Source organism: Manihot esculenta, chromosome 17 (assembly GCF_001659605.2).
Source record: "Manihot esculenta cultivar AM560-2 chromosome 17, M.esculenta_v8, whole genome shotgun sequence".
In the NCBI taxonomy this organism is placed as follows: Eukaryota; Viridiplantae; Streptophyta; class Magnoliopsida; order Malpighiales; family Euphorbiaceae; genus Manihot; species Manihot esculenta.
In genome coordinates, this window is record NC_035177.2 from 9247179 (window position 1) to 9271119 (window position 23941).

At 37.4% G+C, this 23941-nt stretch overlaps 2 protein-coding genes across 4 annotated transcripts in view; one reads left to right on the forward strand and one right to left on the reverse strand.

The window, feature by feature from the left end:
* The window catches only part of LOC110605089, a 38308-nt gene that overhangs the window by 10252 nt on the left and 4115 nt on the right, over positions 1 to 23941 (forward strand). For 2 of the 3 annotated variants that reach the window (XM_021743395.2, XM_021743394.2), the window contains exons 4-5: positions 17699 to 17788; positions 22742 to 22850. In XM_021743395.2, the coding sequence (XP_021599087.1) occupies positions 17699 to 17788; positions 22742 to 22850 (199 nt within the window). The remainder of the gene's footprint in view (positions 1 to 17698; positions 17789 to 22741; positions 22851 to 23941) is intronic. The other variant, XM_021743396.2, reaches the window with a different exon arrangement.
* LOC110605086 lies at positions 42 to 1780 on the reverse strand. The gene is made up of 4 exons (XM_021743392.2): positions 1619 to 1780; positions 1392 to 1525; positions 1194 to 1269; positions 42 to 1096 (listed from the first exon to the last, which is right to left on the reverse strand). The coding sequence occupies exons 1-4, from the start codon at positions 1749 to 1751 to the stop codon at positions 396 to 398; spliced, it is 1044 nt and encodes a 347-aa protein (XP_021599084.2). The 5' UTR covers positions 1752 to 1780; the 3' UTR covers positions 42 to 395.

The window sequence follows — 23941 nt, forward strand, 5'->3', positions numbered from 1 at the left end:
AATTAAATGCCATAAAGGAAATTACCAACCTCACTACCACCAAAAAGAACGTCGTGCAGGTTTTTGTTGGTCTTGACTTTGGCTCTCTGAGCTTTGATCATTAAGGTGATGCTGCTGATGTTGATAGTATTGTTGTGGATCAAAACTGAATAAAGAACCACCACCCATAATATCATTAGGATCACCATAAGTTGGCTGAGGGTATGATAAAGCTGACTCTGCTCCTGATAAGGGGTAATATGAATATGTAGGAGGATAATTTGTTGGATATGACACCCCTCTAAATTGGCCATGGAACCCATAATTTGATGAAGTATCTTCAGATGATGAGCTACCACCAGGTCCACCACCATACATAAAATTTGGATTATGCGTGCCAGCGTTGTATCCATAATTTAATGAATCAATTGACCCCTCCTCCTCATATGCAACATCCTTACCTCTTGTTTGGGATGTTTCAGCACCACCAGTACTAGAACTATGAGAGCCTCGTGATCTTTGATATGTACGCATTGGAGATGGTTCAGAAGCAATTCTAATTCCACTTTGTCTTTGACTAGGTGGATCTTGTGAACTACGACTACCACCTCCTTCAACTGTGGTTCCTCCTCCACCTTGATCACCACCACCATCATCATCATCACTACTAGAGCTGGATAAAATAAAAGAATCATCATCACCAGCAGTACCTTGTTGTCCTTGAGTTTGAGTTGTGATGGAGCATTACCCGCCTCTTCATCATCTAACCATGGATTTGGTTGCCCATCAAGCAATGAAGATTCCCTTTCCTCCAACCAAGAGTTTAACGGATCATCTTCTTCAAAAATATAATCCAAATTAATTGGATCGTAGCTCCTGTCTAACTCCTGTTGGCTCTTTCTTGTCACATTTCTGATTTTCAGCCTCATGTTGTAGTGCACAAAGACAAGTGCATGTAATTTTTGATACTTCAATCTGTTTCTTGTCTTTGTGTGAATGAGAGAAAATGTACTCCAATTTCTCTCGCAGTTTGAAGCTGAAGTTGTTTGGCTCAGTACTTTAATAGCAATTTTTCTCAACTCAGGAGCACTTTCTCCATAATTAATCCACCACTCAGCTGCAAAATATTTTAAAATTTTTATTATTTTGATGAACTTAGCTATATAAAAAGGAACGAACAAAAATAATTTATACTTATTTTATAAACTTAGTACCTGGATTAGTGAACTTAATTGCCTTTTGCGCCAAAGCTGTTCCAAAACTCTCTATTTTGTCCCGAAAAAGTAGGGCCTACATGTTCCAAATTCCAGTAAGTTAACTTCAAGTTCAAAAGCAACAGTTCAAGCTTCAAGCCTTCAACTACACTAACATAGTAGTAACACTTGAGAATTAGCTTGTTAGTTGTTTCTTACTTGATTTAATGCTTTTCCTTGATTTACTAAATCTCCCTCTAGACGTTGAATCACATTTTTGAGACCCAACATGATCTCATTATCATTTCCAATATCATGTGGGCCATATTGATATTGAGGATTTAGAAAATATCCTGCAAAATAAAATATGAAGATAGATAATAAGTTATCTTTTAATTTAACAATTTAACTTTCTAAACTATCAAATTATAATATAATGTTCTTACCAGCGGCATGTAAGTCATGATGCAATTGAAAATTCCATCTATGATCAATTATTCTCCAATATTCCAAATAGCTTCTACAATTTTTTTGAATAGCCAATTTTGCTCGCTCCATTGCCTCATATATAAATCCCATTGTTGGCTTGTCATCTCCATCAACTAATCTTAAAATCTTCAGGAGAGGTTCTTGAACTTTCATTATTTGTTGTGCCCTCTCCCAAAAGTTTCTTCCTTCGTTGCCTAAGCCAAGCACAATTTTCTTGGCTTCATGCACTGGACCACTTGTTGCTTGTCCATATTTACTCATTATCCATTGCTCCGATTCAAACATATTCCTTAGCCCCACCCTATAACGGACAATAGACTCTAAAGCAATGAAGTTTGTGGCAAATCTAGTGATGCCAGGTCGAATAATATCTCTATTGTCCGTGAATTTCTTCATATAATTGACTACCCAATTATGATTATAAATAAATTGAGTAATTACCTTGGCTTGGTCAATTATTTTTTTCACACTCTTCTTCTTTCCAATATCTTCCAAAATCAAATCAGTACAATGAGCACTACAAGCAGTCCAATATAGATTAGGGAATTTCTCCATTAGTTTCTTCCCTCCTAATTTAATGGCAGCTTCGTTGTCCGTTACCACTTGGACAACTTTTTGAGGGCCAATTTCTTCCACTACTTCTTTCATAATTTTAAAATAGTATTCTCCATCTTTATGCTCCACATTGGATGCATAGACTTGTGGTACACTGTGCCTCTGTTTGAGTAGACAAGGAAATTTACTATACTCATACGTGTTGGCCCACTCCAACCATCACACATTATGGTAACTCCCCTCTCCTTCCATATTCCATCAAATGAGGCTATATATTTTTTCATCTCATTGTACTCATTTTTCAAATAAACTTCTGCAATTTCATAAGCACTAGGTGGAGATACATTAGGCCCGATTTCTGCTGCTGTTCTTAAAAGTGGTTTTGTCCACGGTGACTCAACAATACTGAAGGGAAGTCTATTATGTATAACAAAATTTCCAAATGCTTTCAACATTTTCTCCTTCTGTGCCTTCAACCATTTACTTTTTAATTTTGGCTGCTTTTGTTGAGTTCTGCTTCTCTCTATCTCAACTTCTGTGGCAGCCAACCGAGATGCCGGTGTAGATACTTCTGCATATCTTTGTGCTTCTCTACCTCTCTCACGTGTAGTAGCAGAACGACCCAACACTTGTCTGCTACTACCACCAACATCAAATCTAGATCCAGTTCTCCTTCTAAATTCATCTTCTTCCAACTGTCTCATGCTCGCTCGTCTCACAATTTCCATTTCGATGTCCTCCTCCTCCTCCTCCTCTTCATCATCTTCGATTCTATTTATATTCATAATTTCTTCTTCTAATTCTCTTTCTCTTTTTTCTTTATCCGTTTTAGCTAATCGGTATTCTTTCAGGACAGCGGCCATATCCTTCTTAACTTGGGAAGAAACTTTCTGACAACCTGCAATTTGACCAGGTATATTAGCCAAGTGCAATTTCAATCTCGTTATTCCACCTGTGACTTTTCTCCCACAGAAATTACAAATCAGTTCTCCTTTTTTCCTTGTAGGTGTTGCAAACTTCCACCCAATATCTTCACTTGGTTTACCACCTCCTTGAGTAGAACTAGAACCACTTCCACGAGGCATTTTCAATACAAATATTTAATAACTGTTCATAAAAATTAAAAGATATCAAATGTCAAATACATGAAAGGCAAATATTTTTTTTCATAACTAATATTTTAATTTTAACCTAACTCCATACATTAATTTCTATTTAACATAAATTATATAAATATGAAATTTTTAATTGTCAGACTACAAGTCTTAGTCTACCACTATTAATTTAACTCAAAACTAACACTTTAATCCACAAAAAAAAAAAAAAAAAATTACAGCAACTAAAAATAAATTAATTTCATAATAATTTCTGAAAAATAGTCTAAACTAAACTAACAAAAACCTTACAATTTATAGATCTAACAAATTAATAGCCTAAAAGTATATTTTTAACTCAAAATTACTAATTTAATCAACAAAAATTAAAAAAAAAAAATTACAGCAACTAAAAATAGATTAAATTCATAATAATTTCTGAAAAATAGTCTAAATTAAACTAACAAAAACCATACAATTTATAGATCTAACAAATTAATAGCCTAAAAGTATATTTTTAACTAAAAAATACTAATTTAATCAACAAAAATTAAAAAAAAAAAATTACAGCAACTAAAAATAAATTAAATTCATAATAATTTCTGAAAAATAGTCTAAAATTTATAGATCTAACAAATTAATAGCCTAAAAGTATATTTTTAACTAAAAAATACTAATTTAATCAACAAAAATTTTAAAAAAAAATTACAGCAACTAAAAATAAATTAAATTCATAATAATTTCTGAAAAATAGTCTAAATTAAACTAACAAAAACCATACAATTTATAGATCTAACAAATTAATAGCCTAAAAGTATATTTTTAACTCAAAAATACTAATTTAATCAACAAAAATTAAAAAAAAAAAAATTACAGCAACTAAAAATAAATTAAATTCATAATAATTTCTGAAAAAGAGTCTAAATTAAACTAACAAAAACCATACAATTTATAGATCTAACAAATTAATAGCCTAAAAGTATATTTTTAACTCAAAACTACAAATTTAATCTACAAAAATTTAAAAAAAAAAAATACAGCAACTTTAAGTAAAAATACACAGAAATATTAACTCACCTTTTAGAAGAAATTGCCTTGAAATGAAGTAGTTAATGGTAGATTGAAGCTTGTAATTGTAAATGAGAAATGTTTAGGGAAGCTTGAGATTGAGATATTTGAGAGAAAAGGAAGAGAAAGTTGGAAATTTTAGTTGAAAAATGAAGTTGTCTGCTGTGTTTGCTGGAGAAAGAGGGCAAAAGTGGTCATGCATAGCTGGATTCCACAATCTGAACATATTCTCTGCAGGCTGAAATTTTTGTTGGATAAAGTAACGGCCGTTACCGTTACTTCACTGTCGGTAACGGCCGTTACCGTTACGTAACGGCCGTAACGGCCGTTACGGCCGCAATTCAGGGGGGGCCGTTGGGTAACGGCCTAACGGGTAACGGCCCCCCCTGATACCGTTACATAACGGCCGTTACGTTACGTAACGGCCGTTATTTGATACCCTGGGCGAAACACTTGTGAACCATGACAACGCGTGCTATCTCCCTTATGAGGATTGATTATAGTAAAGTAGCTCTAGAAACCACAGAATATCCCAACTCACATTTAAGCTACACCTTGACAAATTTTGATTTGAACATGTTATGAACAAAACAATAAAGATTGTTAATTTGGGCCAGACATAACTCACCCCAAAAGCTAGCTCAAGGGGAGGTTTACCTATGACCCATATAAGGGGCACATTACCCCTTTCCACAATCGATGTGGGATTCAACACACCCCTCGCGCAGAATTTTTTATTGGTGTGTGACATTTATGGGAGGCCCAACATCGGTGGGGAGGCTCTGATACCATGTTAAATTTGGGCCAGGCCTAACTCACCTCAAAAGCTAGCTCAAGGGGGAGAAGTGCCTATGGCCCATATAAGGGGCACATTACCCCTTTCCACAATCGATGTGGGATTCAACACACCCCCTTTGATGAAAAGAAGAAAAAGAGAGTAGAAGATTTGATAGGAAATGCTTGATAATTCCCATCAAGCCAATTAGGGTATATATACTACTTACAAGAGTACATACTAGGTAAGAAAATAAATTAATTCCCTAATTATAGCCTAATCATATCCCAATCATATCATACAATCATATCCCTAATTATCACTACAAATCTAGGCTATTTATAGAAATAATCTCAATATACAGAAATAATCTCAACACTCCCCCCCTCAGGCTGGAGCGTACATAGGGGTGTAAATGAACCAAACCGTTCGTGAGCTATTCGAGGTTCGATTCGATAAAAGCTCGACCGAGCTCGACTCGATTTCTAAACGAGCCAAGCTCGAGCTTAATTTTTAGGCTCGTTTGGTAAACGAGCCAAGCTTGAGCTCCATAGTATTCGGCTCGTTAAGGCTCGTGAGCTCGGCTCGATTCTGAGTTCATGAGCAGGCTCGCGAATAGGCTTGTAAACAGTCTCGTTAAGCAAACTGAAATTACGATCATAAGAGAAATAAACTCAAACCCTGCATATACTTTAATGAGTCAAATCTAAATTTTTTAAAATTCAGCTCTATATAGTTTAGTTACACTCTTAAACTTGCATATATTTGGATCATTGAGATTTAAAAACTCATCTTTATAAGTTTACATGCTTGTTTGTAGATATACTTATTTAACTAAAATTATTTTAGTTTTAAACTTATTAGTTTTAAACTAAAACTCATTATACATGTAAATAAATTAAATTACTCGTGAACTATTCGAGACTCAGCTCGATTAAAGCTCGACTCAGCTCGATAAAAGCTCGACTCGTCTAAGCTCGTTTGCTAAACGAGCCAAGCTTGAGCTTCTTAATACTCGGCTCGAGTTCAATATGAGTAAAGCTCGAATTCGGCTCGAGCTCGAAAAAATTTTAACGAACCAAGCTTGAGCTCTTCAAAGCTCGGCTCGGCTCGGCTCGGTTCGTTTACACCATATGCTCCAAGCTTGTTACAAATATACTCTATTTGTGATCCTCGAAGTGATTTTGTGAACACATCAGCTAGTTGATCATTTGAGTTGACAAATCTAGTAGAAATGCATCCGGACTCAATCTTTTGCCTAATAAAGTGGCAATCCACCTCTATATGCTTCGTCCTCTCATGAAAAACTGGATTTGATGCAATATGGAGGGCAGCTTGATTATCACATATCAACTTCATTTGACCAGTATCGCTATATTTCAATTCCTGAAGGAGTTGCTTCAACCAAATGAGTTCACATGTCGCTAAAGCCATAGCTCGATATTCTGCTTCTGCACTTGATCTTGCTATCACACTCTGTTTTTTACTTTTTCAGGATATAATATTCCCTCTAATCATAATACAATATCCTGAAGTAGATCGTCTATCTGAAGGAAAACCTGCGCAGTTTGCATCAGAATAGCCAACAATTTGTGAGTGACCCTTGTCCTCATAGAGTAGTCCTTGTCCTGGAGCTCCTTTGACATATCTGAGAATGCGAGTGACTGCATCCCAGTGACTACTGTATGAATTTTGAAGAAATTGACTAACTACACTTACAGCAAAGGAAATATCTGGTCGAGTGATAGTGAGATAATTGAGCTTGCCGACCAATCTTTTGTATCTAGCAGGGTCTTTAAGTGGTTCCCCCTGTTTAGGAACCAGTTTGACATTTGGATCCATGGGAGTATCCACATGTCTACAGTCTAACATGCCTGTTTCTTCCAATATGTCCAAAGCATATTTTCGTTGAGAAATTGCGATACCTGTTTTAGACTGTGCCACTTCAATCCCTAAGAAATACTTCAATTTTCTAAGGTCTTTAGTTTGGAAATGACTGAACAAATGTTGCTTAAGTTGAGAGATTCCATCATGATCATTTCCTGTAATGACAATATCATCAACATAGACCACCAAGTAGATGCATCTATTGCCATTATGTCGAAAAAACACAGAATGATCAGAATCACTTCGAGACATTCCAAACTGTTGAGCTACATTGCTGAATCGCCCGAACCATGCTCTTGGAGACTGTTTTAGACCATACAATGAGCGTCGAAGACGACATACTAAGCCTGACTCCCCCTGAGCAACAAACCCTGGAGGTTGCTCCATATAGACTTCTTCGGCGAGTTCTCCATGAAGAAAGACATTTTTAATGTCCAGTTGATGAAGGGCCCAGTGATTAATTGCAGCCAGTGAGATAAGGAGACGAACAAAAGCTATTTTGGCTACTGGAGAGAAAGTATCACTGTAATCAAGCCCATAAATCTGAGTGTAACCTTTAGCTACAAGGCGAGCTTTAAGGCGATCAATTTTGCCATCAGGTCTGGTAAAGAGATCAGTTCCCAATTTTCATTATTATGAAGAGCAGTCATCTCCTCAACCATTGCATTACACCAACCAGGATGGTCCAATGCTTCTCTAACTGTCTTGGATATAGAAACAGCAGACATGGTAGAAACAAAAGTATAATAGGAAGGAGACAAACGATGATAACTCACAAAATTATAAATGGGATGAGGATTGTGAGAAGAGCGAATACCTTTTCGGAGAGCAAGAGGAGTAGCTGTTGCTACTGAAGGCATGACCGAAGGAGGTGAAGATGGAACTGGAGGTGAGTCACTAGAAGTACCTGCATTAGGGAGAGAAGTATCAGTGTTAGTAGCAGATGGGTGGGGCCGATGGGTGTAGACCTGAAGGGGTGGACTGACATGAGGCCAAGGAGATATAAGAGGTGTAGGTACAGGCAAAGCGCTAGGAACAAAGGTTTTATGCGTTGGACTAGAAGAAATGTAAGGGGAGGTTTCAAAAAAGGTGACATCTACAGAGACAAAATATCTGTTAGTAGTGAGATCATAGCATTTGTAACCTTTTTGAAGCCGAGAATAGTCAAGAAAGACGCATTTAACTGATTTGGGCTGGAGTTTGTCTTTACCCGGGGTATGATCATGAACAAAACATATACATCCAAAAACTCGGAGTGACAACTGGTTGGAAGTCTGGTTAGGAAAGAGAACCGAATGAGGACTCTGATGCTGCAAAATAGAGGAAGGCATACGGTTGATCAAATAGCAGGCAGTAAGGACGCCTCCCCCCAAAAACGCAGCGAAACATTATGATGTATAAGTAAGGTGCGGGCGGTTTCAATCAAATGCCGATTTTTGTGTTCGACAACACCATTTTGTTGAGGAGTATGGGCACAAGAAGTCTGGTGAGTAATACCCTGAGTAGACAAGAAATGAGAAAAAGAGGAAAGATATTCTCGTGCATTATCACTATGCAAAACCTTAATGCGAACACCAAATTGGTTATGTATCTCAGCACAAAATTTTTGAAAAATGGAGAATAACTCAGATCGATTCTTCATTAAAAACAACAAAGTGCAACGAGAATAATCATCAATAAAAGTAACAAAATACTGAAATCCCAAAGTTGTACTGACACGACTTGGACCCCAAATATCTGCATGAACAATATCAAATATCGAAGTGGCCCTGTTATTGACTCGCTTGGGAAATGAAGCCCGAGTTTGTTTCCCAAGTTGACATGACTCACATGATAAAGAAGACAAAGAAGAAAGACTGGGGACGATTTTCTGCAATTTGAGAAGACTAGGATGTCCCAATCAGTTATGATAATTAAGCTCAGCGGACGTAGTAGAAACAAAAGCAACTGAAGAGGTGGAGAGGTGGTACAATCCTTGTGACTCAGATCCTGTTCCAATCATTCTCCTAGTACTCCGGTCCTGCACAACAACAGAATCAGCAGTAAAGGTTACTGAACAATTAAAGTTTTTGGTCAATTTGCTAATGGAGATTAAATTATATGGACATTCAGGAGTGAACAAGACGGTAGTTAAGGAAATAGAAGGAAGAAGTTGTACATCTCCTATTCCTTTAACTTGAGTTTGTGAACCATTAGCTAGGATGACTTTAAATGGTGTAGAAGGTGAAATAAGAGTAGAGAAAAGATTGTGATTACCAGAGATGTGATCAGAAGCACCAGAGTCTAGGATCCATGGACCAACAGGTGAAGACTTAGTTAGACAAGCAAAGGAATTACCGGAGTGAGCAATGCTGGTAGATGGAGGATGTTGCTTAGCTGCTTGGAACTGCAAGTATTCTTTATAGTCCTCTCCAATTAAAGTAATTGAATCTAGGTCCTGAGATTTATTGGTAGGTTGTGGAAGCAGACCTTCTTCATTAGATTGGGCAAGATGGGCTGCCGGCTTGCCAGTATTATCAGATTGATTGGACCGTGGTGGTCGGCCATGTAGTGCCCAACATGCATCCCGTGTGTGACCTTTTTTATCACAATAAGTGCAATGAAATTTCTTTCCTTTACCTTTGCGATTGCCTCCTTGTCCTTGATTTCCTTGTACAGCCAAAACTGAGGATTCCATATCTGTAGCATCACTCTTACTAAGGGAAATACGTAAGAGTCTAGTTGACACATCTTCTAAAGTTGGAATAACTGAACCAGTCAAAATTTGATCTTTCACAGAGCAAAGGTCAGATCGCAATCCAATTAATGCCAAAACCATAAAAAATTTATCACGTTGTCTTTCTTGCGCATCAACATCATTAGTAAAGGGCATAAGAGAATTAAATTCATTTTTCAGAGTGTCTACTTGACCCAAGTAACTAGCCATATCCTGATGATTTTGTTGTAAGTGAACCATATCTGACACAAGTTTATAGATGCATTGTATATCATTAGTATACAATGTTTTGGCCTTAGTCCAAACCTTACAACAAGTTTTACAAGATTGAAACAAATCAAGCAATTTTGGATCCAACGAATGCCACAAAAGACTACATAATTGAGCATCAATCTTAACCCAGTTGGGTCTATCAGTGATAGTGATATCAGTGGCATTTTTTGTTAAATGATCATTATATCCCTGTCCCACAAACCATAATTCTACGGATGCAGCCCAAGACACATAATTATTATTCCCTTGCAACTTAACCGTAGCAATTGAAAAGATAGGTTTAAGGAACTTTGATCTTAATCGCATTTACCCAGCTTGACCCCAATTCTAAAATTCCTATGTGTAGAAGAGTAATATTTGTTGTATATATTAGAATAAAGATTGTTGAGATTATTTCCGTAAATAGTAATATTAGGGATATGATTGTGTGATATGATTGGGATATGATTAGGCTATAATTAGGGAATCAATTAATTTATTTTCTTACCTAGTATGTACTCTTGTAAGTAGTATATATACCCCAATTGACTTGATGGGAATAATCAAGTATTTTATCTCAAACCTTCTGCTCTCTTTTTCTTCTTTTCATCAAAGTTTCATGGTATCAGAGTCAAGAAATTTGGTTCACCTTTGAGTGGCAGATCTGCCACCTTGCTTTGCTAACTTTCTGAAAATCAGTTAGTCTCACCACCCAGCCCACTCTCCATGCCGGCCTCTGATCTACTTTCCGGCGAAGCACCGCCTTCAGACGCACTTCCACGCGCCACCCCGCACAGCTTGTTTTCGACCACGCGCTGGCGCATGCACCAGTTTCTGGTGACCTTTTCACGCCGGCGATTCTTCTCCCAGCTTCGCTCGGTGTCAGCGACCCTAGCCCAGTAGGTCCGGTCGTTAGATCAGCTCGCCTTCACATGTCCTTCATCCACGCGTGGACATGTGCACCATCCTTCGGCGACCGTTTCACGCCGGTGACTCTTCCTCCAGCATCGCCCAACGCCGGTGACTCTAGCCTAGTAGGTCCGGTCGTCAAATTTACTGTTCAAGGCATTCTTTTTGGCAAAATCGGCTCCTTTTTGCAGATTCGGGTCCCTACTTGGTCCCTTGTTGTTTCAGAATCTTTCTCGACATGTCTGAGAAGCAAAACACCTTCAATACAGGTTCTGAGTCTCTTAAACCTATCTTTTCAATTGTTACGGTCAAGTTGCAAGGGAGTAATAATTATGTGTCTTGGGCTGCATCCGTAGAATTATGGTTTGTAAGACAGGGATATGATGATCATTTAACAAAAAAGGCCACTGATATCACTGCCCACTGATAGACCCAATTGGGTTAAGATTGATGCTCAACTATGTAGTCTTTTATGGCATTCGTTAGATCCAAAATTGCTTGTTTTGTTTCAATCTTGCAAAACTTGTTGTAAGGTTTGGACTAAGGCCAGAACATTGTATACTAATGATATGCAACGCATCTACAAGGTTGTGTCGGATATGGTTCACTTACAATAAAATCATCAGAATATGGCTAGTTACTTGGGTCAAGTAAAAATTCTGAAAGATGAATTTAATTCTCTTATGCCCTTTACTAATGATGTTGATGCGCAAGAAAAACGTGATAAATTTTTTACGATTTTGGCATTAATTGGATTGCGATCTGACCTTTGCTTTGTGAAATATTAAATTTTGACTGGTTCAGTTATTCCAACTTTAGAAGATGTGTCTGCTAGGCTCTTATGTATAAGGAAATCAAGGACGAGAAGGCAATCACAAAGGTAAATGAAAAAAATTTCATTGCTCCTATTGTGATAAGAAAGGTCACACACGGAATGCATGTTGGGCACTACATGGCCGACCACAAGTTATCCAACTTGAGTTAGGAGGGTACAGATGATTTTTTTATTTTTTGGTAAACAAAAATAAGAAGCTCATCTTGCCCAAGCTAATGAAGAAGGTTTGCTTCTACAACCTACTAATAAATCTCAGGACCTAGATTCAATTACTTTAATTGGAGAGGATTATAAAGAATACTTGCAGTTCCAAGCAGCTAAGCAACATCCTCTATCTACCAGCATTACTCACTCCGGTAATTCCTTTGCTTATCTAATTAAGTCTTCACCTATTGGTCTATGGATCCTAGACTTTGGTGCTTCTGATTACATCTCTGGTAATCATAATCTTTTCTCTACTCTTGTTTCACATTCTACACCATCTAAAGTTACCTTAGCTAATGGTTCATAAATTCAAGCTAAAGGAATAGGAGGTGTACAACTTCTTCCTTCTATTTCCTTAACTACTGTATTGTTCACTCCTGAATGTCCATATAATTTAATCTCCATTAGCAAATTGACCAAAAATCTTAATTGTTCAGTAACCTTTACTGCTTATTCTGTTGTTGTGCAAGACCGGAGTACTGAGAGAATGATTAAAACAAGATCTGAGTCACAAGAATTGTACCACCTTTCCACCTCTCCAGTTGCTTTTGTTTCTACAACGTTCGCTGAGCTTATTCATAACCGTTTGGGATATCCTAGTCTTCTTAAATTGCAGAAAATCATCCCCAGTCTTTCTTTTTTGTCTTCTTTATCATGTGAGTCATGTCAACTTGGGAAACAAACTCGGGCTTTATTTTCCAATTGAGTCAATAACAGGGTTACTTCGATATTTGATATTGTTCATTCAGATATTTGGGGTTCAAGTCGTGTCGATACAATTTTGGGATTTCAATATTTTGTTACTTTTATTGATGATTATTCTCGTTGCACTTGGTTGTTTTTAATGAAGAATCACTCTGAGTTATTCTCCATTTTTCAAAAATTTTATGCTGAAATACATAATCAATTTGGTGTTCGCATTAAGGTTTTGTGTAGTGATAATGCACGAGAATATCTTTCCTCTTTTTCTCATTTCTTATCTACTCAGGGTATTACTCACCAGACTTCTTGTGCCCATACTTCTCAATAAAATGGTGTTGCCGAGTGCAAAAATCGACATTTGATTGAAACCGCCTGCAGTTTACTCGTATATCATAATGTTCCGCTGCGTTTTTGGGGGGAGGCGGTCCTTACTGCCTGCTACTTGATCAACCATATGCCTTCCTTTGTTTTGCAACATCAGAGTCCTCATTCGGTTCTCTTTCCTAACCAGACCTCCAACTAGTTGTCACTGCAAGTTTTTGGATGTATATGTTTTGTTCATGATCGTACCCCTAGTAAAGACAAACTCCAGCCCAAATCAGTTAAATGTGTCTTTCCTGGTTATTCTCGGCTTCAAAAATGAAGAATTTTGGGAAAATTTAGAGAATTCTTGTATTTCACTCTTAATCTTTACAATTGGTTTATATGACTATTTATACACAAAGAATTATATCTAAACAGGAAGTAAATAATCAAATAATAATTACAGAGATAATTAAGGATCCTAATCAAATCAAATCAAATCAAATCAAATCATATCCCTAGAATCAGTTAGGATCAGCAAATAAGTCAACACTCCCCCTCAAGTTGGTGTAAAGATGTCGCACATGCCCAACTTGCAAATCAAATTATGGTAGATTTTGTTATTGAGCCCTTTAGTAAACACATCCGCAAGTTGCCCAGTAGAAGTCACATGAACTAGGCTCAAGATACCGTCTGTTAATTTTTCTTTAATGAAGTGCCGATCAATTTCAATGTGTTTCGTCCGGTCATATTGGACTGGATTTTGTGCTATACTTATAGCAGCTTTATTGTCACAATATAAAGTTATCTTGTCTCTCTCGAGCAACTTCAATTCCTCCAATAACTTCTATAACCATAAGAGTTCACACACACCTTGGGCTATTGCTCTGTATTCTGCTTCAGCGTTTGACTGAGCAACAACACTTTGTTTTTTGCTCCTCCAGGTGACAAGGTTCCCTCCCACAACTGTGCAGTAGCCATAGATGGATCTCCTGTCATCGAGAGATCCTGCCCAATCTGCATCTGTAAAAGCTTCAATTCGGAGGTGACCCTGTTTGGAGTAAAGAAGCCCTTTCCCTGGTGCAGACTTTAGGTATCTTAAAATGTGAAGTACAGCTTGCATATGAGTCTCGCGAGAGTCATGCATGAATTGGCTGACTAAGGTAACAGTATAGACTATATCCGGTCGAGTGTGTGAGAGATAAATCAACCTTCCTACCAATCTCTTGTATCTTCCAATATCCACGGACTCACCAGTTCCTGCTTTCAACTTGTGATTACTTTCAATGGGAGATTCTGCTGGTTTATACCCAATCATATCAGTTTCTTCCAACAGATCCAGAATGTACTTTCTTTGGGAGATGAAAATTCATTTTTCTGATCTAGCCACCTCGATACCTAGGAAATATTACAGTTTTCCTAAATTTTTGATTTCAAATTCTTGAGCTAGTTGAGTCATTTCCTTTTTGTCATTGCCTGTCACCACTATATCATCAACATAAACAATAAGAAGGTTGATCTTACCCTTGTGATATTTGATAAACAGAGTGTGATCAGCATTGCTTTGTTGGTAACCAAAGGACATCATGGCTCTGCTAAACCTGTCAAACCAAGCTCTAGGAGATTGTTTTAGTCCATACAAAGCCTTTTTTAATCTGCACACCCTTCCTTGTGTCTTCTCATCAGCGAACTCAGGAGGAATTTCCATGAACACTTCTTCCTCTAAATCTCTATGGAGGAAAGCATTCTTCACATCAAACTGTTGCAAATCCCAGTCCAAGTTGGCTGCGCAGGATAACAAAACTCTGATTTAGTTCATTTTTGCAACTGGGGTAAATGTCTCTTGGTAATCCACTCTATAGGTTTGGGTGAATCTTTTAGCAACCAATCTGGTCTTAAACCGTTCAATTGTGCCATCAGCTTTGTGTTTCACTGTGAATACCCATTTACAGCCAACGAGTTTCTTCCCAGGTGGGAGAGTGACATGCTCCCAAGTCTCATTTTTAGCCAATGCTTTCATCTCTTCAATCATTGCTTTCTTTTATTTAGGATCTGCAAGAGCTTTCTTCCAATCCTGTTGAATAGAAACAGAGGAAATAGACAAGGCAAAGGCTCTATAGGAAGGAGATAAGGATTCATAAGAAACAAAGTTAGAAATAGGTTGTTTAGTACAAGATCTGACCCCTTTTCTTTGTGCAATAGGTTTATCTAAGTCATTGAAACATTCAAGAGTTGTGGGTAACTCACCAGAAGAAAGAGTTGTGGGTAACTCACCAGAAAAAGATTCATGACTGGGTAAGTCACCAGGAGAAGATTCTTGACTCTGAGTAGACTGCATAATGGCTTCTTCTGCCTTGTCTCTCCTCGAATACCTTCTCAAATCTGGCTTGTCCAAACGATCAGTTCTCTATCTTTGATTGGACATCTCCCCCTGTCTACTAGAACTCAAACTTTCTAGTTGAGCCATATCATTCAGAATCACAGAATTCGGGATCACCTCTTCTTGCTTATTATTCTCCCCCTGAAGAGGTGAGTGAGTGGTACTGAAGTAGGGTTTAGTTTCTCAGAAGGTAACATCCATACTAACTAAGTATTTCCTAGAGGGAGGATGATAACACTTGTATCCATTCTCTGTTGGAGAATACCCAACAAACACACATTTAAGGGCCTTGGGATCCAATTTTCCTGCCGTCCTAGTATGGACAAAGCAAACACACCCAAATACTTTTGGTGGAACAATGTATGAATTTTTCCCTTATAGAACCGCCAAAGGACTCATAAAGTCAAGGGTCTTGAGAGACATTCTATTAGTAAGATAAGCAGATGCAAGAATTGCATCTCCCCAATATGCTTTGGGTAGGTTCATGGTGAACACAAGAGATCGAGCTACATCCAATAGATGCCTATTTTTCCTCTCAGCAACGCCATTTTGAGTACTAGTATAAGGACAACTAGTCTGGTGTATTATCCCATTACTCTCCAAATAAGCAGAAAAGCTACTATCCATGTATTCTCTTCCATTGTTAGTTCTCAAAATTTTCACCTTAATATCAAATTGAGTACAAACCATCTTGTGAAAGGATTGAAAATAAGAAAAGACATCACTTTTAGCTTTAATCAAATAGACTCAAGTCATACGAGTACAACAATCAATAAAGGTGGCAAACCATCGATTATCAGACAAGGAGACAGTTTGAGTAGGCCCCCAAACATCAGAATGAATAATTGCAAAAGGAATTTGACTTTTATTATGACTCAAAGGATAGGATGTTCTAGTGTGTTTAGCATACTTACAAGCATCACAAAATAGAGAATCAAACTGAGTTCTAGCAAACAAATTAGGATAAAGTTTTTCTAAGGCAAAAAATGATGGATGCCCTAACCGTTTGTGTCACTGTATTGTTTCCTGGTTGACATCCTTATTTTCTCCAAAACAGGCTTGAGATATCGAAGAACCTGGATCACCCTCCAACATATATAAGCCATCATGCAGCCTACCATAGCCAATCCTCTTTCCTGTGCGAAGATCCTGAATAACACAATGATCAGGAAAGAATTCAATTTTACAATTAAGGGCATTGGTAATAGCACTGACAGATAAAAGGTTGATAGGAAAGTGGGGAACATGAAGGACATATGATAATTTAATGTTGGATGTGCAAATAACAGAACCTGTTCCGGATATGGGAGTAAAAGAGCGTTCAGCAATTCTGACACTATCTTTAGTTAGAGAAGGAAAATAATTGAGAAAGCCTTTAGAAGAGCCTGTCATGTGTCTATTCGCACTAGAATCGATAATCCATGGAACATTATTAAGAGAGGAAGCATTACCTTACTTTACAAAGTTAGATGTGGCATCGGAGGACGAGGAATCAGAGTTAGGAATCGAGACCCTTTTACCTTCTGCCATGGTAAGGATTTGTGAACCGTGAAAGAACAGGAGGTACCCAAGGTTGTACACACGAGAGCCCAACCGATTCACTAAAAGACTGGGTAGCGGCACGGGAAGGCCGTAAAGATGGTCGGAATCATCGCCGAAGTGATCAGAGCCCCGAAGCAGCGTCAGGCGATTAGTCACGCGCCGGGAAAGGGAGCCGCGTGAGCCTCACGTGCGGGCTTTTTCGACGTCGGAGCTGCGCGATCGGCCGGCGACAGTTCTGGTGCCGGCGGTGAGAGGAGGAAAGGCTCTTAGATGGGTTAGTACCAAAAAAGGTAGATCTAGGGTTTTCAAACCCTAAAGAGGAAAAAATTAAATTTGAACCCTAAAATCAGGAAAAGGCTATGATACCATGAAGAATTTTGGAAAATTTAGAGAATTCTTGTATTTCACTCTTAATTTTTATAATTGGTTTATATGACTATTTATACACAAAGAATTATATCTAAACAGGAAGTATATAATCAAATAATAATTACAGAGATAATTAAGAATCCTAATCAAATTAAATTAAATCATATCCCTAGAATCAGTTAGGATCAGCAAATAAGTCAACGAAAAAGGTTACAAATGCTATGATCCCACTACTAATAGATATTTTGTCTCTGCAGATATCACCTTTTTTGAAACCTCCTCATACTTTTCTTCTAGTCCAACGCATAAAACCTTTGTTCCTAGAGCTTTGCCTATACTTGCACCTCTTTTCTCTCCTTGGCCTCATGTCAGTCCACCCCTTCAGGTCTACACCCATCGGCCCCTCCCATCTGCTACTAACAATGATACTTTTCTCCCTAATGCAGGTACTTCTAGTGACTTACCTCCAGTTCCATCATCACCTACTTCGGTCATGCCTTCAGTAGCAATAGCTACTCCTCTTGCTCTCCGAAAAGGTATGCGCTCTTCTCGCAATCCTCATCCCATTTATAATTTTGTGAGTTACCATCGTTTGTCTCCTCCTATTATACTTTTATTTCCACCATGTCTGCTATTTCTATACACAAGACAGTTAGAGAAACATTGGATCATCCTGGTTGGTGTAATGCAATGGTTGAGGAGATGACTGCTTTTCATAATAATGGAACTTGGGAACTGGTCTCTTTACCACCTGGCAGTCTACTGTTGGTTGTCGATGGATTTACAGAGTTAAGGTGGGACCTGACGGCAAAATTGATCGCCTTAAAGCTCGCCTTGTAGCTAAAAGTTATACACAGATTTATGGGCTTGATTATGGTGATACTTTCTCTCCAGTAGCCAAAATAGCTTCTGTTCGCCTTCTTATCTCACTGGCTGCAATTAATCAATGGGCCCTTCATCAACTGGACATTAAAAATGCCTTTCTTCATGGAGAACTCGCTGAAGAAGTCTCTATGGAGCAACCTCCGAGATTTGTTGCTCAGGGGAAGTCAGACTTAGTATGTCGTCTTCGATGCTCATTGTATGGTTTAAAACAGTCTTCAAGAGCATGGTTCGGATGATTCAACACTGTAGTTCAACAGTTTGGAATGTCTCAAAGTCATTTTGATCATTCTGTATTTTTTTGACATAGCAATAGATGCATCTACTTGGTGGTCTATATTGATGATATTGTGATTATAGGAAATGATCATGATGAAATCTCTCAGCTTAAGCAACATTTGTTCAGTCATTTCCAAACTAAAGACCTTGGAAAATTGAAGTATTTCTTAGGAATTGAAGTGGCACAGTCTAAAACAGGTATTGCAATTTCTCAACGAAAATATGCTTTGGACATATTGGAAGAAACATGCATGTTAGACTGTAGATATGTGGATACTCCCATGGATCCAAATGTCAAACTAGTTCTTGAACAGGGGAACCACTTAAAGATCGTGCTAGATACAGAAAATTGGTCGGCAAGCTCAATTATCTCACTATCACTCGACCAGATATTTCATTTGCTGTAAGTGTGGTTAGTCAATTTCTTCAAAATCCATACAGTAGTCACTGGGATCCAGTCATTCGCATTCTTAGATATGTTAAAGGAGTTCCAGGACAAGGACTACTCTATGAGGACAAGGGTCACTCACAAATTGTTGACTATTCTGATGCAGACTGGGAAGGTTCTCCTTTAGATAGACGATCTACTTTAGGATATTGTATTATTATTGGAGGGAATCTTATATCCTGGAAAAGTAAAAAACAGAGTGTGGTTGCAAGATCAAGTGCAGAAGCAGAATATCGAGCTATGGCTTTAGCGACATGTGAACTCATTTGGTTGAAGCAACTCCTACAGGAATTGAAATATAGTGATACTGGTCAAATGAAGTTAATATGGGATAATCAAGCTGCCCTCGATATTGCATCAAATTCAGTTTTTCATGAGAGGACGAAGCATATAGAAGTGGATTGCCATTTTATTAGGCAAAAGATTGAGTCCGGATGCATTTCTACTAGTTTTGTCAACTCAAATGATCAGCTAGCTGATGTGTTTACAAAATCACTTCGAGGATCACGAATAGAGTATATTTGTAACAAGCTTGGAGCATAGGATTGTACGCTCCAGCTTGAGGGGGAGTGTTGAGATTATTTCTGTAAATAGCCTAGATTTGTAGTGATAATTAGGGATATGATTGCGTGATATGATTGGGATATGATTAAGCTATAATTAGGGAATTAATTAATTTATTTTCTTACCTAGTATGTACTCTTGTAAGTAGTATATATATCCCAATTGGCTTGATGGGAATAATCAAGTATTTTCTCTTAAATCTCCTGCTCTCTTTTTCTTCTTTTCATCAAAGTTTTAGAGATTATAACATATTTATACATGAATAACTTTATCTAGAACGGAAAGAGAAGCCTTTTATCAAGCCTATGATCATGCAGTCCGTAAGAATAAGCAACTAACACATCTATTAATATTTACTTTCTATATCAATATAATTACTTCCTATAATACTCCCCTCAGATTGGAGCATAAATGTTAATTATGCCCAACTTGTTACATATATAATTAAATCGGATCCCATTTAAGAGTTTTAGTGAAGATATTTCCTAATTGTTCTCCAATTTTGATATATCCTGTTGAGATTTTCTTTTGTTGGACCTTTTCACAAATAAAATGACAGTCATTCTCAATATATTTGGTTCTCTCATGAAATACTAAATTAGAGGCAATGTGGATAGCTGCTTGATTATCACACCCCAACTTAGCACGCATCGAATTTGTGAACCTAACCTCTTTCAACAGTTGATGCACCCATAAGACTTCACATACGGCTTGTGCCATGGCTCGATATTCAGATTCAGCACTAGAATGAGAGACCACATTTTGCTTCTTACTTCATATCTGGTGGTTGACCTCCTATCAACCTTCGAACCAGCCAATCAGCATCAGAAAAACATTTAATGTTTGAGTGCCCATGGTTACTATAGAAGAGGCCATATTCTGGAGCCCTTTTCAAGTAGCAAAGAATCTGTTATAGAGCACCCCATTGAGCAACGTTAGAAGAAGCCATAAACTGACTCACCACACTCACTGAATATGCAATATCAGGATAAGTCTCCATCAAATAATTAAGCTTGTCAACTAATCTTTTATACATTTCAGAATCTACAAATGCCTCGCTGTTTTCGGTGGTAAGTTGAAGATTAGGGGTCATTGGTGCACTACAAGGCTTAGCACCTAATTTTCCTATTTTTGTCATAAATTAAGAACATATTTTATTTGATATAAGAAAATGCCTTTCTTGCACCGTATAACCTCAATACCCAAAAAATATTTCAAGGAGTCCAAATCTTTTGTATGAAATTATGTTTTGAGAAATTTTTTTAGAGATGTAATGCCAGCAACATCACTTTCTATGATAACAATATCATCCACATATTCTACTAGTAAAATTACTCCACTGTCAGAATCTCTATAAAACACTGAGTGATCACATTTGCTCATCTTCATTCCAAATTGTTAAACCATCTCACTAAATCTGTCAAATTATGCCCGAGTATTTCAGAAATGCCTGGTATTGAGTGAATTGTGCATACTCATCTGCAAATATCAAAATTTCATGATCAGAAGAGGCCTCAATTGCCATGTGCGCCATTTATGAGCGCTGATTCTTATTCTGAAGTTTCAGGCATGTCTTCTTAGTGTGTTCCAGTTTACGGCAGTAATAACAAATGATTTCACTTGAATCAGAAGTAGGAACTGCTTCCTTAGGATGCTGAGATCCTCTACCACCATTAAAACCTCCCCTGTCCCCATCTCTGTTATTCTGTCTGCCATTGTCATTGCGGCTAACAAGGGCATTAGTGGTGTGTGAAGGAACTGGAGAGGAAGGTTTTGTACGCAACACCCTAGTGAAAACATCATGTAACAATAATATTTCAGAGTAAAAAAGAATACGAGATTTAGCTGTCTCAAACTTTGGAGGGACCTACAAGGAAGCTCATAACAGCCATTTGCTCTCATTGAGCTTGTTGAGTTTTCACATTTGTACGAAAAGGCATCAAGACATTAAGTTCCTTATACACTATTTTAAAATGCATAAAATATGAGGTCAAAATTCTATCCTGTTTCTTAATTGATAAAACGCCTTACACACATCATAAATGCGAGAAATATTCCATTTGCCAGAATATAAAAATTTCAAATAATCCATTAATTTTTTGATAAATTCATAGTAATTAATAAGACTAATTATCTCACTATGAATAGAATTTTGGATCTGCAAAAATAATTGAGTATCATCCCTCATCCAATCTTTCCTAGTGTCATTAGTTAGAGGATCCTTAGTAAGATGATCATCGATTCTGATACTTCGTAAATAAATACGGATAGTTTTACTCCAATTTAGAAAATGAAAATTAGATCAATTTAATTTGTGTTCTGTGATTTTAGTTATCACAGGAATCACATTAGTTAAGGTATTTTTAATTTCAGCCATGAGAATAATCCACCCAAAGCAATGGTAACAGAAGGCACAGGAAAAAAAGAGGGACATGAACACTACCAAAATGCATGAACAGTACCAAAAAATGTAATCCAAACCAAAAAGACATTCACAAAACACCCAAATGACAAACTAACTACAGAACTGAAGAGAGAACTTAGAGGCGACTCCAGTGATGGTGACCAGAGCTACATGCCTCCACATGCCGGCAAGTGGGATGGCGTCAGAAACTTGCGCAGCGCGTGAATGCCACTCGCCGGTCGGACAACCGTCAACTCTTCAGGGCAGTGTCGCCGGCTCTCCAGCATCTTTCCTGGGTGGACGGTGGGAGAAAAATGTTACCCTATATGGCTAATGTAAAAGAACAGCACAAATGGAGCTCTAAGTCTCCAAATAGAACATAAGAAAGAAAAAAAAATTCAAATCTTTTGTATAGAGGCTGTGATACCATGCAGAAGAATAATATTTGTTGTATATATTACTATAGAAATTATAACATATTTATACATGAAAAATTTCATCTAGAAATGAAAGGAAATCATTTTATCAAGCCTATGATCATGCAATCTCCAAGATTAAGCAACTAACACATTTACCAATATTTATTTCCTATATCAACATATTTACTTCCTATAATACTGTGCAAAGAAATGAAATGAGAAACATCCTTGGCCATATAAGTTGTGCATTTATGATCCACAAACCATATATTCTTCTCCTTTTGCCAAGTTATTTGAGTCACCATGAACAGATGATCATCATGCAGCTGTTTATCTTTAGTTAATTAGGTGGTTGTTGCTCTTGATTTTGCTTAAGCTTGCAAAATTTTCCATGGGAAGTCAGGGACATTTGCTCAAGAGATGAAATGCTGTTTAGATGTGCTTTATCTTAAGTAGTTTGTTCTGTTAATTAATATCTTCCCATGCAATACAGAGAAAGGGAAAGGAAAAGACGGTGAGGAAATGTATCAAAGCACCAGCTCTGAAACAGATATAAGTGTCGTTTTAAATGCTTGGTACTCTGCAGGCTTCTACACGGGCAAGTATGTAGTCACTTTCTTCCTCTTTTAGATTCATTTCTTTCTGTATTATCATTCTATTATTACTATATTCTTCTTAGAACTGAGGCATGTCTAGGTAACTATGTAATTAAAATTCAGTTGATTTGTGATGCAATAATTGCTGAATTTCCGTGAGGTGTGAACGAGTAAGAGTATTCATTTATGTGCCTTAAAGGGTTTCACGAAGAATCACCAAAAAAACGTGATGACGGGCATAATTGAATTGGCTGATCTGAAATCCTTCTTGTATACATATATGACATATGGGCAGTACCATGGCCATTAGACCCTTGTGATAGAGTTAGGAGTTTGAGAAGAGAAACAAAATATTTGGAGAGAATAAAGGAAATCTTTAATGATAGAAATCAGGGATTGCAGCAACTAATTTCTCTCACAATTACAAGAAGAAAGGAAAATTGAAACCAATTAAATATAGCTCAAGCTAGCCCAACAAATGCCGAATACAAGGAGGAATTTTCATGCCCTTTGCAATCCAGGAAGTTCTTATAGCCAGTAAAATTAAGTTGTGCTGTATCAGGTGCCAATTGGACCCTTCTCCATGAATTCCTCTAACCGCTCAACTTCCTGCAGATTCCCTTCCGTCTGTCCTTTTTCAAGCACATTCTTCTTCCTGTAAATCTGTCTGAAATAGACCTTTAGAGGTTGAGGAATACAACCAATCAAACCTACTGCATCTATCCGGTAGAAAATTATATTTTCTTGAAGCTTTTCTCGAATAAAGTGGTAGTCTATCTCGATATGTTTGGTTTGCTCATGATACAAAGGATTGAAGGCAATATGAAGGGCAGGCTGATTAACACACCACAAATTTGCTCGAGGCAGACATCCAAATCAACTTATGTTAATAAATGGTTTATCTACAAAATTTCACATGGATTAAGCCATAGCTCTGTATTCAGATTCTGCACTGGACCTAGATCATGGTTTTAAAATTGCGGTCGCATCCACGTTCGCGGTTGTGGTCGTGGGTAATGGAAACAAGCCTATAATGGTTGTAACATAACGGTAACAACTTGGCTATGCAAATTCTTTTAAAAAATTTTGCAAAGTTT

Bases quoted from the DNA above. Each gene is read 5' to 3' on its own strand.
- LOC110605086 (XM_021743392.2), bottom strand. From the start codon at position 1,751: ATGGGATTTATATATGAGGCAATGGAGCGAGCAAAATTGGCTATTCAA. The intron at 1,270-1,391 runs GTAAGAAACAAC...TGGAACATGTAG, and splicing joins AAGGAAAAGCATTAAATCAA to GCCCTACTTTTTCGGGACAA. The intron at 1,097-1,193 runs GTACTAAGTTTA...AATATTTTGCAG, and splicing joins AATTAAGTTCACTAATCCAG to CTGAGTGGTGGATTAATTAT.